This window comes from Abramis brama, assembly GCF_963993115.1.
Source record: "Abramis brama genome assembly, chromosome: 19".
NCBI lineage: Eukaryota > Metazoa > Chordata > Actinopteri > Cypriniformes > Leuciscidae > Abramis > Abramis brama.
In genome coordinates this window covers 9,188,814-9,208,095 of record NC_139981.1, presented here as the reverse complement: position 1 = coordinate 9,208,095, position 19,282 = coordinate 9,188,814, and the positions used below count along the sequence as shown (strand labels likewise).

At 39.2% G+C, this 19,282-nt stretch overlaps 1 protein-coding gene across 11 annotated transcripts in view; it reads right to left on the bottom strand.

The window, feature by feature from the left end:
• Nucleotides 1-18,961, bottom strand: part of fgfr3 (fibroblast growth factor receptor 3) — a 41,715-nt gene extending 22,754 nt beyond the window's left edge. For 6 of the 11 annotated variants that reach the window (XM_084093027.1, XM_084093030.1, XM_084093024.1 and 3 more), the window contains exons 1-4: nt 18,388-18,961; nt 13,359-13,581; nt 4,094-4,360; nt 620-685 (exon numbers count right to left, since the gene is read on the bottom strand). In XM_084093027.1, coding sequence (XP_083949153.1) covers nt 620-685; nt 4,094-4,360; nt 13,359-13,503 — 478 coding nt within the window. In that variant the 5' untranslated portion in view covers nt 13,504-13,581; nt 18,388-18,961. The remainder of the gene's footprint in view (nt 1-619; nt 686-4,093; nt 4,361-13,358; nt 13,582-18,387) is intronic. The other 5 variants (XM_084093033.1, XM_084093026.1, XM_084093034.1 and 2 more) reach the window with 2 other exon arrangements.
• Between the last annotated feature and the right edge of the window lie 321 nt (nt 18,962-19,282).

Genomic DNA, 19,282 nt, shown 5'->3' with positions numbered 1-19,282 from the left:
TCTGAGACAAAATGTATACTTATGTAAAACATAACTGTCTGATCTTCCTTAATCTTGCTGAGCTTTGAAAGAGCAAAGTTTGTTGTCGTGTCTGATTAGTCACCAAATCCTACTTTTCAATTAACCTTATGAAAATAGTTAACAAACAACTTTTGACATGACTGATTTGAAATATGAATAAAATCAGATATTCTGATTCTCTTGCTACAGTATATTGACATGTTTGCCTGTATAGACATTTATCAGAATGTGTTAATATATATATATATATATCAGTGAAATGAACACTAAAACAGAAATAAAATCTTCCTCTAGTTTCTTTCTTTAGTTGTTATACACATGAAGATATTGTGGCTTTTTCTGAGATTTTTAGTCACATTTCAGTTGATGCTATTAGACTTTAAACTATTTCTCTTCTTTTCCTTTCTTCTCTCGCCATCTCTCGTGAGAATTTGCATTTTCGTATCAAGTTGGGGAAAAGTAGCTGATGAAATGAAATGCAACCTATCCCCAGCTAAGAAAGACAGCAATCACATGCATTAATTGCAAAACAGAGACACCTCATGAAATCTCAATCAAAAACGAGGAATGAAATGAGAAATGAGAGGGTAAAACACACCATTTCCATTACCTGCATCGTCCTCATCTTCATCATAGTCCTCATCATCACCAGAGGACAGTGAATCTAAGAGAGACAGGGAGATGGAGAGAGTGATCTTATTACTACACAGCACAGTGGCCTTTCTGTATGAACAATGAACCTATTCATATGATCTGCAAAAATGAGGAAAATAAACTGATAACAAATCAAAACCAATTACTACACACACACACACCCCCTCAAACACTCACACACACAGAGCGGTTAATGGATGGCAGATGTTAGCCGAGATTCAGTGAGATTTCTGACAACAGCTGTATTTTTACACACATGTCTTGAAATACACACACACACACACACACACACGCTTCTAAATGAACTTATTCAGAGGGAGAAAAAAACACTATGACCCTGAATAGGAGATTATTCTGTCTTCAGCTCCTCCTCTGAACATTTACACAGGTAAAACTGTACACCACACACTCCTAAAATACCAGTGGAGCGTGAAATCCAACACTAGGCCTATTTAGTACTAAAGATATGCTGTTACTTGGACACTGAAGCTTTCTGTGTGTGTGTGTGTGTGTGTGTGTGTGTTTCACCAAACCATCAGATTTATGCTATATTTTCACATTTTTGTGGCTTCACAGTCTTTATTGGCTACTGGGAGTTTATGTTACATATATTTTTTGAGTTATGAGTTATGGTTTGTGTTGTTGTTCTGTGGTGTTTCATGTTTTTAAAGGATTAATACACCCCGAAGTCACAAAAAGACACAACGGGCCCTTTTAACGATCTGAAACGCAAGTATCAAGCGCAAAACGCAAGTAACCTTGGTGGGCGGGTCTTGGGCGCTGTTGCTATTATACCGCCCGACGCAAATCTAAAATGGGTTGGTCTGAAGTAGCTTCATTATTCATAGGTGTGGTTTGGGCGTAACGTGAAATAAACCAATCAGAGCGTCATCTCACATTCCCTTCAAGAGCAGGCGCGCTTGTTCTAAAGCGGATTCTTATTATAACGGCGGATTTGCCAGACGCACGCCAGCAGCAGTTCACAGCCGAGGAGACCGAAGTTCTCGTCAGGGACGTTGGGGATGGAGAAACACACCCAAATTAACTTCGGTTAAACAGGCGTATGATAATTTGGGTAAATGTGTAAGCTAGATGTATGCTTTTATAATAAACTATCTATCTATCTATCTATCTATCTATCTATCTATCTATCTATCTATCTATCTATCTATCGTAATAATGTATGATTTGCAAAAATGAAAACTGCTGCGTCTGTGTGTAGATGAGAGAGTCAAAGTGTATGCGCGTTGAGCACACGCTACATTGATTATGGCCCTTAAAATAGCATATGAATAACATGCGCAACGCGCCACTGACTTTAAACTGTTTTTTTTCGGTTAGTGGCGGAATTGTTTTCTAAACCTGCAAAATAGCATGAGGGAACGTTTGCGCCGGAACACGCCTCCTCTTTGCGCTGAACCGCACCGGGGGAGCGCAAGAGTATTTCTTAGTTAACCGACGTGCGTCTGTGGAGGGAAAAGTCCGCTGTGCGCGGGTGCAAAATAGGAATGATACATGCGTCGGTGTACAAAGTCAGTTGCGCTGGGTGCAAGATAGGGCCCAACGTCACTGACAAAACCCATGCAAACCAATGTTTCATTTCATCGATGTCAAACCTGGCGTGAAGCATCTTAAGACATATGCTTCATCCATACCACTTTATTTACAAAATATTAATCTTCAACGTGCATTCACGTGAGCAACACTAAGAATGAGTATCGTGTTGACGCGAGAGCAGACGTTGTTGCGCATTTTGAAAATAAAGTGGTAAATTATGTTTTTTTAGTATAAAACAAAGCACTCGCATCACTTCATTAAACTGAGGTGAAACTGGAGTCACATGGATTACTTTCATGATGTCTTAATTATTTTTCTGGATCTTGAAAGTGGTAGTTGCGTAGGCTGTCAATGGAGGGACAGAAAGCTCTCAGATTTCATTAAAAAGATCTTCATTTGTGTTCCGATGATGAACAAATGTCTTACGGGTTTGGAACGACATGAGGGTGAGTAATTTTATATGAACTATCGATGTAAAGATATGTTGTGTGTTGCATATTGCTGTCTGTCAGTGTCTAGTGTTAAAGTGGTCTTGTGGACATTTTGTGTCTTGTGGACATTTTATCGGCATGCAATAATTGGTGCAGGTTGTGTGCCCGTTTCACTTTTTTTTTCTCTGTCTTTCTCCAGACGCTGCGAGAAGGAGAGCCGGTTTGCCCTGGCCTAACGCCAAACACATGTTGGTAAAAAAAAAAAAAACTCTCCCTGTGCTCTTACTTTTTCCATTTGCTTTAAATGATAAAGAGATTCCAGATAATTACATTCTAATTAGTTGTCAATGAGCAGCTCAGCTTGTGTCCTCGAGTTTACAGAACCAAAGATCACTCCACACTACCATTTAAACACACACACATTACAAACACACACGCCCCACAAAAAAAGAATTTGCATTCAATCATGTAATGTCTGTTTGTCTTAAGAGTTTAATGATATCTTTTTTGTTACAGTATGAACCTGCAGTATTTAGTATGTAAGCTGTGCAAATTCAACAGCAACAGCATTTTTAAACATGTTTAAAAACTCATTATTTGATTGGACAGCCAAACGTTAAATTATTTTTACATATTTAAAAAGATTTTTTTATTTTTTTATTTGTTAATTTAATTATAATAAACAAATGTTCTCATTTAAAAAAAAAATATTAAATAACACCAATTCATAATTATATATTAATTATTAATGAACTAAAAATGTATAAACTAACACTAGGGCTATACTAAACAGCACTTGCTGAATTAAGATCATGTGTCAGTAATGTAGCATGCCAGCAGTGAAATGTGTAGCACTGCATTATGCAAACTGCACCACATACTATTTTTATATAATAACAGACATTATACAGTATATTGCACAGTAAGCAGTGTTCAGATTCCATTCTTCAAGGTTTGTATTGTAAAAGATAATAATACCTAACAGGCCAGTTCAATGGGCCATGTGTGATGCACAGACAAACAACAACTCTAGTGTCTATTCTAAAAATGTTCACATTGATTTTAATTTGTAGTGATCAAAATATGCTATTTTCCTCCCTACTTCCCCAAAGAGGCCCTATTTTATAACACCCATTTTTTATTCTGGTAAAACCATACACAGTTTAAAACAGCCCAATTACTTTGGAATATTAGGCAATATGCAGCCTTTGAGTGAGTGTTATTGTGCTTGTTTGATAAACGTCAAGTCAGCCTGTAGGTGTGTGCTGGGAGCATGTCTCAAGACCTATTTGCCTGTTGAGAACAAGTCTGACTGGTGAGTTTCCAATTAGTGTTTTGCGTGCCTGAGCTTGTGCACCAAAGTCTACTGCAGGGAAGGAACAACAAGACTGCTACTTAAGTATTATTAGGAGAGAGAAGGAGAGACTGACCGGTGACTCTGACGGTGTAGTTGCTTAGCAGCATGCTGCTGTGGGCATGTCTACAGGAGTACACCCCCGAGTCTTCATAGGAGACGTTGATGATGTGAAGCACTTTTTGCCCCACCCGCATACGGTTGCTAGGAGACACGGCGTTGCCATCTTTCTGCCACACGATGGGAAGCAGGAAGTCATGCGGTGTGCAGGACAGATCCACGGTGTCCCCGACTCCTGCTACGTGGTCATCCAGAAACACTTCCGTCTCACTCGACACCCAGTCTAACAGAGAGAAAAAAGAGAGAGACATGTTAATGAAGTAAATTCAATCTGCAGTTAACGAAATTACCGAAAACAAAATATACAAAGTTATGTCACGAAACTCTAGATGGCACAGGCTGATATGTCCTTAACTCAATCCGCTTGCAAACACATCATTCTTTATAGGGCGTAGCTGATTGGTTCCTGCTGTATCAGTAGACAATGAGCTTGCTGCTCAACCTTAAAATACTTGGTCAGCATTTGCTTTAGCATTTGCAGTGCGCTTTCAGAAACCCTCCACCTTCCCCAGCTCCACCTGTATAGATCTGCTACGGGTAATTCATGTATGCTATATTGTACATGCCAACCATGGTAATGGATATGAGAGTTATCATGACAGAAATGTGGAGATTTTATCTGAAGTGACTTAAAGTGTGTTGAAGGTATGTATTTAATTGGTTCAATCTACATTGTAAGTCTATGTAAAGTCATTGGCGTCATTGTATTCTTACCGACAGCAATTCAGAACGCAAAAAGTTTTTTTCCCCCACTCGACTATTGTAAGGGTGTAGAAACAGTTTAAAATAAATCTTGCTTAGCAAGTTAGGGAAAGTTGACGTTTATATCTAGCTAACATTTAAGTAGCTAATTTAATTGTACAGGCGTTTGATGACAACTCATACATACCCCTGAGATTTGTTAGATATGATAGTATGTTTCCCAGGGAATCGAACCCATGTTGTACTCAAACCCTTAATTAACAGTTACTGTTGTTATTTACATCAAAAAAAAAAAAAGTTCTTAAAATAACCATTTTTTCTTCATGTGAAAAATATTTTAATTATCTGAAGAACTTTTGTCCAATGGAAAGTTTCCATGGATGTTGAAGGTGCTTAGTGGAACCATCAATGGCAATAAAGTACCTTTATTTTTAAGAGTGTAGTAGAGTTTGACAGGCAGATCTACAATTCATTTTAAATAACAAAATCACTAAATTTTTGCACCAAGACTGGTCTAAAAATCACACAAATGCACAGCAGGAATAATAATCAAACAAATATGTTTATTAACCACCCCGGTGAACGCCATGGAGACCCCGCTGAGGCGCAGAAATGCAGCATGCTGGAATAATAATTCCACCTAACACAGTTTCCTTCATTTTCCTCCATAAAACCTGGTTTTCTTTCTGTAGCATCTCTATCACTCTCTTATTCCCTCTTTTCAAAGTGACATTCATCTCTGGGAAGAGCGGTGACAGACTCACAAAGGATTGATATATTTGATAGATGTTGCGCTTGTGCGTGTGTGTATGAGGTCAGGAGTGTGTTGGCAGACGGCTTGCAGACAAGACTAAGCTTGAGTAGAATACAGAATCGGGCATATGAATTATAGATCGCCCCGCTACATGTGAACGCATACACACATGCTGTTAAGCGCAAAGTCCAAAAACACCACTCTGTCTGAGACTGTCTGAAGGCCACGTGAAGTGTTAATATCTCTTTGATCACTTCTCATATCAGTTCTTGTGTGTTTCACTCTTGAATGCTGTCACGTCTGCTTCTCCGTCCCCTTTTTCATCCTTTCATCTTGTCTTTCACTCATTTCTCTACCTCTCCCACCCCATACCACTCAAATCGAAGGTACCACAGTGCTGATCAGATGGCGGCACCTTCAGAGAATAAAACGCTGCTGTGTGTGTGTGTGTCTATTCTATATCCTGTGGAAGAGAGGGAGTGTGTGTGCTTGTGTAACATATGCTGGGCCCAGTGAAAGACACTAATGTGCATGGGGGAAGGGGTTATAAATAAATATCATAAATGGCTACTGTGTGTTCCCATATTTCCCAGGAGGAGAGTGGAGAATAGAGCTAGTGTGAGCGCTGAGGTTTTACAAGGCTGATATAGAAACCTCTTGAGGGCAACAGATCAGGTGAGATTTTGGCTTTTATGAAGGCTTACAACCTTGGTTTACTCTGTAAGACTATGCAAGCCTCCTAAGTCACCATGCTCCGAAATGCATAATGCAAAGTATGTACAGTATCTGTTAGCATTTCCATTATTGTGGTTACTCAGGTAAAGTACGATCCCGAAGTATGTGATTGGAAATCTGCTGTTTTTGAGTCGGAAATGTCATGTGACTAATCACTCTGGAGCCACAGGTTATGACAACTTGACAACGCTGATTGGCTAAAGGCAAGACTAGTTCGCTAGAATCCAGCAGTGGTCAAACATCCTGGATGTGATCCGTTGGCATAAAACACACAAATGTCCTGGCCTTCGTGACCACAACGCTACCTTCCTCCAAAGCCTGTAATCATACTTTCTCTCTATAATCAGATTCATGTATTTTCATAATCATTCAAGCACCCATTTATATTCAGCACACACACTTGCATGCATTGAGGACAGTTTTTCCTTTGATCAAGCGGAAAAGATGAAAGGTTTTTTTTGTGTTTTGCCAGAGTTGTGCGGGGTAATATGTGAGATGTAATTTAAAACTGCTGCCATGGGCAACCCAGCAGTTACTGGAATATATCTGACTGCTTTTATGATACATGAAACAGGTCAACAAGGCATTTTTTAGCAGTAGTTTTGGGGTCAAAAGTTTGGGATTCGTAAGATTTTTGTAATTTTTTTGAAGTCTCTTACGTTCACTAAAGTAGCATTTATTTGATCAAAAATACAATAAAAACAGTATTCTATTTTAATATATAAAATTGTATTTATTTCTGTGATGGCAAAGCTGAATTTTCAGTGTCATTACTCCAAGTCTTCAGTGTCACATGATCCTTCAGAAATAATTCTAATATGATGATTTGGTGTTTAAGAAACATTTCTTCTTATTATCAATGTTGAAACAGTTGTGCAGCGTAATATTTTTATTATAAAGGAAAAACCCTAAAAAAAGCCCCATTTTTCGATTTTTTTCAAATAAAAATATAGATTTACAAACACATCTGTGTTTTGAAAGGTGGTTAATGAGGCCTCTTGATTTATTTTTTATTTTTTGAGACTTACAGTGAGTCGCTATGCTGTCGCTATGCATTTACTCTCTCTTTCTCTCTCTCTCTCTCTCACACACACACACACACACACACACGCACACCTATTTCAGATTTTTTATAAGCTTGTTTCCTCATGGGGACCAAAAATTGTCCCCACAAGGTTAAAATGTATGGGTATTACTATACTTGAGGGGACATTTGGTCCCCATAACGTAGGGAATAACAGGACCACATACACACACACAAACACACACACAGTTGACAGCATGTGATAAATGTATATACGACTAACAGTCTCTGGTTCCACTTGTTTTGGGTGTTGCAACAAAGCGACAGGTTAAAACAAGAGAATGAGGGGGAGGATAGAGAGGGTGCGTGGACACACACACACACACACACATACAAACACACACACAGAGTCACAGTCATGGCTGAAAGCACAGGTACGTGATCTATTGTGACACAGTGTAATCAATACATGCAGCTGATTTATAGCAGGTAATTAGTCTGCACCTTTATCAACTCACAGACACACACACACACACACACACACACACACCAATCTGAGCTGTGCCAGTATGCTCTTTTGCTGTTTCCCGCTGCTTTCGGTCGTTTGGCGTGACACACTCAGTCAACAACCCCTACGGTCATCTGACCTTCAGACTGAACACAACACACATTCACGCACACAGTCTCATGCACTCTTCTCGCATGCTACAATCTGGTTACTTTAAAGGAGTATCTTTCTGGACCTAAAGTCTGCGTCCACTGTACGTCTGAGACGTAGATGCCGGATGTAGGAACCGTTTCTGAGCCAGATCCTCCTCTAAATGAGACTGGCATGAGAGAAAAAAAAAAGAAAGAAGCAATCGGCGATTAGGATTACGACAGAAAGAGAGGTGGGCGGAGAAGAGTTTGCAGCTTGTTACCTCTTTTATTCTGTCCTGTTGAGGCGTGTGTGTGTGCGATGGAGTGCCCCTGAGGAAAGTTTAAGAAAGCTGCTGCATCCAAAAATAAAGCCTTGTCTACACACACACACACACACACACAAACCCTCCCGCATCAGTGCTCTAATTAGTAACGGAAGCTGGATGTTCTGAAGATCCAGACCCCATCCAGAGTCTGAGCCAAACCCTTTAAGAACACACACATGCGCATATTAAATAAATATACACATAACTTGCTTTATCTCTGTGCTAAAAAAAATAATAATAATCATTTTCAACACATACATGTCTACACCCTCAAAGAGTCACACACACACACACTGAAACAAACACACAGGTTGTAATCAGTGATTGGACCATCTTAATTGTCATTCCATAGACGAACTGGCCTAGTTTCAAACCCTGCACACTGTACAGAACACACACTCAAAACACACTGCAGTAGCTTGAACACATGCTCTTAATCTAAAGTAGCATCAGCAAACCTTTGGATATTTTTTGGATAACTTATTTTTTCCAAATCATTTCTTAAGTAGTTTTCTTACAAGTGGGGTTAACTAAATTTGTTGTATGATCTTTTGAACAATAGAAACTTGTTTAATTAGGAGTGGAAATTAAGGCTTGTTCTTGACCCTAACCCTAAATGTTACATTTATTAGGACATAGTCCCAATGTTCACATTAGTAGTCAAATATGTTATATTTTAAATATTTGGCGACATCCTTTGAATGTACCTGTAGTAAAAATTTATTTTACACTGTCCTTGTTACACATTACACGTGCTTACTACAGCAATAACTGTAAACTATGTGTAAATACAAGCAACAAACCCTCAACTAAACCCTATAACTGTAACCCTATAGTAAACATGTTGTTAATTAATGTTACTCGGTACTTAATTGTATAATTACAGCGTAACAAGGACAGCATAAAAAAGTGTAACCCAATATTTATTTGTTGGGTAATTTAGACCAAGAGAGGACAATAGAGCAGTTAACAATATCCACCCATATACATTTTAAGGGCAAATATAATACTGATATATATATATATATATATATATATATATATATATATATATATATATATATATTTCTCATCCTGGCCAATATATATTGGTCTATCACTACTAAATTGTTGTATGTCAAATGTGTGCTGTAAAGCCCAATAAGTTGTCTTAACTCTCTGAAGGAAGTTAAAAATGTCATTGTGATGATGACAGAATAAGAAATGAGCAGAGTGAGATGTTACTCTTTCAACTCTGTGACCTCAAATTGCCCTTAAGGAAAACACAAGCGATCAAGCAAATACATACACAAACAAGTCACCTCTCCATGGCCTCTGCCCTTCCCCCTTTACCCCCTCTGTCTTTTAGTATGAATAGAAATATAGCATTTTCAGAGAGAACCGAGAGAGAGAGAGAGAGAGAGAGAGAGAGAGAGAGAGAGAGAGAGAGAGAGAGAGAGAGAGAGAGAGAGATGGGGTATTACTGGGCAGGAAAAGTACTAATCCTCTGCCTTGCTTCCTTCCAGCCAATGATACCCAGAAGCAACTGGCAACAGCTGCTCAGAAAGATCCTAAATCACACACACATACACACAGTCTGAGTGTATTAACATGAATATGCAATACCATTTATAACTCAAAGTTATAAACAAAAACAGATTCCCCTAAACATATGACAGACTGTTTAGTCTATCACAAACTGCTTATAACTAAAACCAAAAAATTCTTAGGGCCCGCTGTCCCTGTGTAACATTATAACAGTTTATAATGCTCTCACACTGCTAAACAAAGCCAGCACTAGATCACTTTCAGTTACAAACTGATCAGTGTGTGGTATAAGCTTCGTTACACTGTCATAAATGCATTATTCATGCTTTTTGTTACACTGTCATTAATGCATTATTAATGCTTTATAAACTATTCATAAGCATCCCAGGAGAGAAAGCAGCCGTCACACAGGACTCTGTGTTCCTGGCTCTAATATACAGTATAACATACCAGCCTAAAGCTTAAATCAAACCATAATCCAGAGGTGATTGATAGATGGACTGCTGTTTTTGTGACACATCAAGCACTGGTTTGTTGTGTGTGTGTCTGTGTGTGTGGTACTGTATGTGTTGGACCAGGAATATTGCCAAGGCAGAGGTTCATTCCATGGGTGGTAAAGGAGAAGTGTACATGTCTCTGTGTGTGTTTGTTGGACATCTTACAGCGCATAACTTCTGCCATCTGTTCATGACTGCCAAAAGTGGTATAGAAGAGGTGAGGCAAATCAGCAACACACACACACACACACACACACACACACACATACAAAACACACGTTGACTTGGCTAAGTGACGGCATACCATAGACCTCTATTGTTTTTATATAAACCTAATTATAATTAATATAGGCTAACTCTAACCCTTACAGGAAAACCATTCAAAGGTTTGGGGTTGGTACGATTTGAGAATGTTTTTGAAAAAAAGTATCTTATGCTGACCTACGCTGTTTTTATTTGACAGCCATATTGTGAAATATTATTAAAATATAAAATAACTGTTTTTTTATATATATATATATATATATATATATATATATATTAAAATGTAATTCAATCCTGTGATGGCATTCTTCAGCCTTCAGTGTTGCATTATCCTGCAGAAATCATATGCCGATTTGCTGCTCAAGAAAAAAAATTAATCAATGTTGTGCTACTTAATAATTTTTAGGAAACTGAAACTGTGATGGATTTTTTTCAGGATTCTGTGATGAATAGAAAGTTCAAAAGAACAGCACTTTAATGTAAAAGAACCACAGAAATGTATATAAGACTCAAAAAAAGAATAAAAGGAGTCGTCTGACAAGAACTGGTCCAAAGAGGAACAACACACACACACACACACACACACACACACACATACACACACAACCCTGTTTGTTTGACCACTTATGACTTTTAAGTAAGTATCTAAGTAATGTCCTTCAGGGGAACTTATAATTACATTGAAGACACCCATCCTACAGGTTGACAGGCCAGCAAGTGTGTACGTGCTTCACACGCCTCTGCCTCTCTGTGTGTAGAGGTGTGTGCGTTACTGCGCAGGTACTGGTATAAGGAAGACACTCCATGTGTGTGTGTGTGAACAGGTGGTTATCGACTGCATTCTGAGGACGTGTTTCTCTTCTCAATATTATCTCATCTGCTGACCTGCAGTGAGTTTCAAAGATCATTAATGAGGTGAACAAACCCCAACTAATAACAAAGAACAGAAAACATTCACAAAAATGTGCAAAGGGTCTATAAATGTCCATAAATAATCAGAAGAAATTGCAAAATTGCCACTTTAATATGCTGTGCCTAAGAACACATTTTACTAAAATGCAGAGCCTCCTGTGTCTTATTGATTTAATCTGTCTGTCTGTAATGACCAATTTAAGCTCACTGTCACTGAATTAACAGACCTAAAAAGACGGGATAAATAGTGGAATAGAAAGAAAGAGAGAGAGAGAGAGAAAAACAGGGGATTTGGTGGTTAGGATTAAGAGTGAAAAGGAGCTGGGTGGTGAAGTGTTTGCAGGTTCTTGTCTCATAACAATCCCTCTTTGTTTATTCTGTGGTTTCACTGAAGACTTTCTGCATTCTCTCCTTTAGACCATGTGTGAACATTAACTGTAATTCTCTCGATGTCTCCTAATATTTGCCTGTTATCAGTATGAGAAATCAGATCCATCACCAATCAGACGATCTCTCCCAAAAGCAGAGAAATGGGCCAAGAAAGCATCAAGCTCCTTTCTATTTTCTAAGTGACTGTAACATGTTTAGTAGAGCTCGAGCCATCTAGAATCTAAACACAACAGAGAACCTGGCCAAGAAACCTGTCTTTAACAAACAACTGATAATGATCAACACATCTCTCAGCACCCTGGGCTCTCATACCTGCCCACATATGCAGAAAATTCAGACAATATCTGCCTAGAGCGATACGCTTTTAATCAGTCCACACTCACACCCACACACACACACACACACAAACACACACACACACACACTTAACTGTCATGTAATCCACTCTGCAGAGCCTCATCCGTCAACTGTGGGATAATAAATCAATGCAAGGACAAAGTGTGTTTACATAATATCAGCTACACAAGTGTTCATTGCAACAATACCCACTTTGTGCCACTGTACAAACGTCACACTGACCAATCGAAGAGGCTGAAACTCGAGCTCCTTAAAAACACAGAATCACTGACAACCCTTTCATTTTCATGTGATAAATAATAGTAACAAACAGTACTCCGTTTTCGAAGCAGTTCTTACGCTATTTTAAGTATTTAAATAAGGTTTCGTGTTTCAAAAGGAGGTGCAGAGATTCAGATGAACTAAAATGAATCATTCAGACCAGTGTGAACACGGTTTGAGTGATTCATAGAAGAGAAACGACACATTCATTTACCAATCAAACATCACGTGGCTTGCAAGCAAGTTTTATTATACAAGACCTACTGAATGTTTTGAAGACAAAATATACTGTAAAACTGTAACTGTAGAAATGTATATTCACTATAGAAATGTCCACGACCTTTCCAGTCATTTGAGATAACTTTGAATGCTTTTAAAAATTATTCTGATTTAGATGATTCACTAATGAATCACAATTTCAGACCAATCTGTGGTTTGACAGATTAATTGAACAGAATCTGTTTACACTGACAAATCAATAATTATTAGAGAAATCTAAACCAAATATTTCAGATCGAAACATACACTATTGTTCAAAAGTTTTCTGAAGGATAATGTGACACTGAAGACTGTTCAGACTGAAAATTCTAAATTGCATAAATATTTAACAATATTTCTATTGTTAATTTATTTCTATAATTAATTTTTGATCAAATAAATGCAGCCTGGGTGAGCATAAGAAACTTTTAAAAATTCTTACAGCCCCCAAACTTCTAAACAACAGTGTAGCTTTTCCAGGCATGAAAAACACCATGTACATTTTTCCAGGTTTTTGTGATTTTCTGGGAACCCTGCAGACAGTAAGACAGAGAAGGTGAAGTGTAATGTCTGACCTGTGGGCTCTGTGGACAGCATTTGGGCGCTGTCCACCGAGGGGAAGATGAGGGACACAAGGTACAGGAGGAGACAGAGCGGGACCATCCCGGGCGGAACGACGCGGGGACGGGTGTCCTCACCACGGAGACCAGACTCAGACATCCTCCACCTTTACACACATGCTGTCAATGTGGCGCTGCCACAAACACACTCCTGTCAGAAACGCTGCCTCTTCCCAACCTGAAATGCAAGATCATATTCAACAATCACAAAATTATGCCTGTTTTTTTTGTTATTTTGATAGGGGACATATTTTTCAAAGCACTCTATTGAAATGCCATGCTGACGTGCAAATGTCTCCAGCAGGCTCTCTGCGTATACTGTAAATTGAAAAATAAAGTGCGACGACCACACACAACTGCCACGAGAGCATGAAATGGAGTGATTTCATATTACGTGTCCTGCGCTAGTTAAGACGAGACCGGGATTTGTTGTAAACTCTCTTTTGCGTTCTTACTCTCCCTTTTTTTTTTCTCTTTCTCTCTGGTCGGGCTACTCTGAAACACCTCTTTCACTAAGCTAACACAAACACACTTATCTCTCTAAAGAAAACATATGCTCCCCTCACACTCTGTGACTTGTGTGTGTGTGTGTCTGTGTCTTGACGCATAGAGAGTTTACATTAGTCACAATAAAAGGAATGTAAAGTGCTTTAAATACACACACATATATACTGTGGGCTGTATGGTTTGGTTCCCCGCTGAGAGATTTTCGTTCAAAGACGTTGAGAAAATGTGAGAACTCTGGGTTGCTTTAAACTTGAACTCCTGTTATTTCAGAACAGCCTTGGTTTAGACACACAAAATGTTTGTGTTAACTTTAAACGGTGGCATTCTTCTCCAACGGACCCACAAACTCTCCTGAGGCTAGCGTGGCGCTGTTTTTCTTTCCCTTGACGAGCAGACGCTCAGTTCTTGGTCAGCACATACTGAAAAGAGAGAGAAAGAGAGAGAAAGAGAGAGAGAGAAGCCAGGTTGGTGTGTTGAGTAACTCAGTGTTTTCTCTGGCCGGCGGAGCAGGAGTGTGCACTGCGCTGTGGGCTGATAGTGTATCAGCAATGGCTGTTCTAGGAGAGAAGGGTTTATTTGTGGAGCGTATTTCTGGAGTGTGTATCGTAGGTGTGTTTTTAGAGCATGTTTCTGGAGCCATACTATCTTACAGTAACAGTGATGGAGAGGCCATAACAAACTTTTGATATCTTCTTAGAAATAGCCTTATATTATTATGCATCATGCATCTTTTTGGAATACTTGATTCTGATTGGTCAATCACAGCAATCTGCGGTCATATGTTTTTGTAGGAGCACTATACTATATAATTGACCATTTTGACCAGGCAACCAATTTTTGAGTTCTGCTAGACAAACTATGCAGTTTCTTTGTCCTACAGTATGCAATAATTTCATTAATATTTAATGTCCATTGGTAGTAAGCTATGTAACAAGCAGGGTTATATACAGTCAGTCAATAATCGCAAAATAGACCTCTTTGGGGTGATACAAGACTATCCTGATCACCCTGTCTGATTTTATTTGCGATAATGACTGTACATTATCATGAGTTTAAGTCATTTGAACACAATATACATTACCATTTAAAAACTTTAAAAACATTTGAAAACATTTTTGTTTTCAGGATTCTTTGAAGATTTTTTTTTGAAACAGAATGTTTTTGTAACAATATAAAAGTCTTGTAAAAAAAAAAAAAAAAAAAAACTGTCACTGCATCCTTCCTCAATAAAAGAAAAATAAAATAAATCTTAATGATCCCAAACTTTATTGTATATAATTCTTTGCAGATTAAACTTTAGGTTATAGGCAGCTGGGATTGTGTGACATGACGGATACGCAGGAGTGTGCTGCCGTGTGGTGTGTAAAACTCTCTCAGAAGAGTCAGTGTTTATCTATGGGATTACTGAAGAATTTGATTTGGACTCCATTGAAATATTATGATTATCAGTTGAGTCAATAAATCAACATTAGCTACTATGTTTTTACTGTCTGTCTGTATCTCTTTCTTTGTCTCTTACTTTTCGCCCCCTCACTCAACTTTGAATTCATATATTATATTAAAAAAAACAATGCTCTTTCTATGACAATCAAACAACTACAGACCTGAACAAGACCATGCGAGGATATGCTGTCATATCCTGGGTATTCATGTGTGTAATGTCTGATAGTTTTGGGTGAAAGAGGGTTTTAATGGAATCCTATCACACGCTAGTCACACCTTGCAACAAATCTGGGACTCAAAAATGTCAGTAATCTCCAGTAATTGTGCAGCCATGTCAACGGCCAGCCCAGTCTAAATCTGCCAATGAAAATAGGGATTAGGAGGGAGACAGAGAAAAAGAGAGATAAAGAAAAAGAGAGAGAGAGAGAGAGCAGATGAAAAGCTGAAGTCTGAGGTGTCTCTATTAGAGTTTGGCTGTAATCCTCTTCCGAGGACTTCACTCGCCCTCCTGCGGCTCTCTGAGAGCTCTGTCAGCGTGCATGTGGGATTGTGTGCGGCTAGGGGTTTGTGCATTGCTTCAGTGTAGACAACTGCATAAAGGTGAGAATTAAACTCACTAACCCACCCTTTTAAACATCCCCATGGAGGAACACATCAAACACACACAAATCACAGAGGAGCAATTTACAAACCACATTTACAGATGTGTGTCACTGTGAAATTATGGGTTTCTCTAAACTTTTTGGTCAGTGACTTTTCTGTGCTTTCTAGCATTAAACTCATCATCTTATTTGCTTACTGTACATCAGCATCTGGTATGACACTGTCCACAAAACCATTCACAGAAAAAGTAAACTTAAGGGTAATTAAAAAATGGAGGATGAAAGGGCGAGAGAGCACAGTAACATTGTCCATTGTTTATTGTTTGCTCGATTGCTCATGCCGTTTTTAGCCCTTGGACTGCATTGTGTAAAATGATCTTGTGCACTTTTTTTTTTTTTTTTTTGCTTTATATATACTAAAAATCACTTAAAAACTAATAAGGTCTAAATAAAGAATAACAACCTTTAGAGAAAGAGAGAGAAAGTTTGATGGCACTTCTTCAGGACTTCAACTCCCAAACTTTCGACAGTCCACAGAGTGACGTATTGATTTTGAGCCGGCACCGGTCCACTAAGGGTCACAATTAGTAGAGGATTCCAATTGAAAAGAGCCTCACTTTTCCCTGCTGACTCGACCGCTCACATTTCAGTTGTGTGAATGTCTCTGAGAGACCTTTACTGGTCCACCAGAGCTGGTTTGAAAAGTGCATGGGAAACATGACTAGAAAAGTAATGATTATCTCCCAAAAAATTGGTGTAGAAAGTTTTCAAGACATTTCTACTTCATTTAATGAGTTTTCAGAGATTCAACTGATTTTCTTTATCGGTAAATCAAGTTACAGTAGTACAATGACTGTAATCACCACTTAAAAATGTAAGGCAGCTATTAAACGTTTCAATTATAGTAGATTAAAATGTTTTACAGTTCGCTTAAGTTCAACAACCAAATTTCACCAGGACATCTGACAAGCTGAAACAGACAGAAAGAAACTTTATCATCTGCCATAAAGTCCAGAGACCTAGACCTGCTAAAAATAAAGAAGTAGGCTACTCAAGATTATGTGAAAACCTAACAGTTCTCAGCATGGACTCCAGTCGTTTGAATGACTCTGGTACATGAGGTGGCTAATTGCCCCCAGTAGCCCGCGTTAACACCTCCAGAGACTCTAATTCACTCCGATAGCTACAATTGGTTTCAGATGGCCCGGCGGATGAAAAACTGGTGAGGTTCGCTTCAGTGTGAGCTAAAAACAACACAAATGAAGCCCTGCAGAGGTGGCCGCAAAATAAATGAATGTAATTTTGGTTTTAAAATGCGTCATACGCCAAGTTGTAAAAGGTTTAGTCCTCTCATCAGACAGACACGTCAACTGAGGTACTGTTAACGAGTGGAGTTTACAACAGGTAAACTCAACATACTGTGAATAACTCTATACTGTCTAAAGGGAATAGCTATAAACAGTTTTTTGTTTAAGTGCAGCAGAAAAGCGCTCGAGCGCTCACCGGGAAGATCGGCTGATAGGCTACTACAGTATAAGCACTCTTGACTGTGTTTTCCGTCACCTCACATCCCACGGTGGGTTTCGGCACCATTAAAACACCTACACCTATAGGCTACATGACAAAGACGGGCTGCTGACCAATTATAGGCGGGTTTCTGATTCGCGTCTCAGGAAACAAGTAGTCAATTTCACATCTCAAATCGACTGTCCACACAACAGGCTACATTATCTACACTGCAAACACTTTTAATTGAGACTTATTGAAAATGTAGGCTACTGTATTGCAGCACAGGTGCGGCTTCTCCTCACGACTGGTAGAGCAGCTTTCGAGCACGCGGTACTCTCTCTCTCTCTCTCTCTCTCTCTCAAACACACACACACACACACCGCGTAACACCTGTCTGACTGACTGTACAGGCACACACCACATGTCACCGCGGCTCACTTCTACACTAAAACTTTGTTTCCATTCATAAGGCTTTGATTGAATGGTCTAATTGAAAAACACGTTTTGGAACCAAAACAATTAAATAACTAGAAATATGAGGAATAAGACATTTTCCTATCCCTCCAAAGGCGTCTTTACACTGCTGAATTAAGGGTCTGAGCAGCTCTGTCTGCTTCAAATTCTGTCAAAATGCACACAAAAAGAAAAACAGGTAAAATATGCCCATATAGTAGGCCTAGAGACTATATCAGAGACGGCTCTGATGCTGCTTTGCGTCCATGTAAATGATGCATGAGCAGCCTAAACGTTATTTTCATGACAGAGTATTTATCTTATAATTTATAATAGTATTTTTTAAATATATTTTATGTCATAATCCATGTTTCTATATTTAATAGACCTACCACACATTCCATAATTTATTATAGGCTATCTGAAATTGTTAAAGACAAAATAATAATAAATAATAACAAACTTCTCACCAAATTCCTTCTTGACAGTAATCCTTTTCAAGATCACAATAAAATATGTTGATCGGCTTTTTGAGAAAGACTGGTCTGCGAGGTCCCTCCAGATGTTACGTGAATCACATTCAGGGGGCAAATCATCCAAATACACTGACGTTTTTAAATCCAGGCGTAAAGAAAAATCTGAGCAGACGTGAAGTCAGTCAGTGGAGTGTTTGAGAAGAAGCTGTAGGCTATTCACCACACAGCCTTGAGTTATCCGACTCTGTCCAGTCCTTAAACCCTTCAAAAGTGTATCAAAACCACACTAGGCTGTTTGTTCATCTAAAGGAGCGCCAGTGTTTGGTCGTAAGAGAGTATCGGGGTCCCACAGAAGAAGCTCCGCTCTTCTCTGCTGCGCTGTCCGGGCACAACTGCTCCGCTGCGCCGCTGGGTCAGTTGTGAAGTGCGGGGCGTTTGGTGCTGTGTGAAAGCTTGGCTCACAGACTCCCACTAACAGTTTGAGCACCGGGCTCTGGAGAGAGGGAAAAAAATTAACTAGGATCGGATTTCAAACCGCGTCCCTGCTGCGAGTGCGGTGCTCGCCGCCTAACGCCCCCCTCGCGAGTTCAGGGAGAGAGAGAGAGAGAGAGAGAGAGAGAGAGAGAGAGAGAGAGAGAGAGAGGGAGAGAGGGAGAGAGAGAGAGAGAGCCGCAGGCGCCTCCCACACCAAACCCGAATAGGCTATTCAATCAACTTACTCGCTGTCAAATAAGCTGCGCTCAGCGAACCCAAACCGCGCTATGGACTGTGGAGAGAGTCAGCAGAAAAACAATTAAAAATAGCAAAGATTTTGCTGTTCATACTATTTTCAAGGTGCGAATTGTAGCGGGGTTTGAGGGGTATGACAACGTTCAGTCAGGGCTAAACT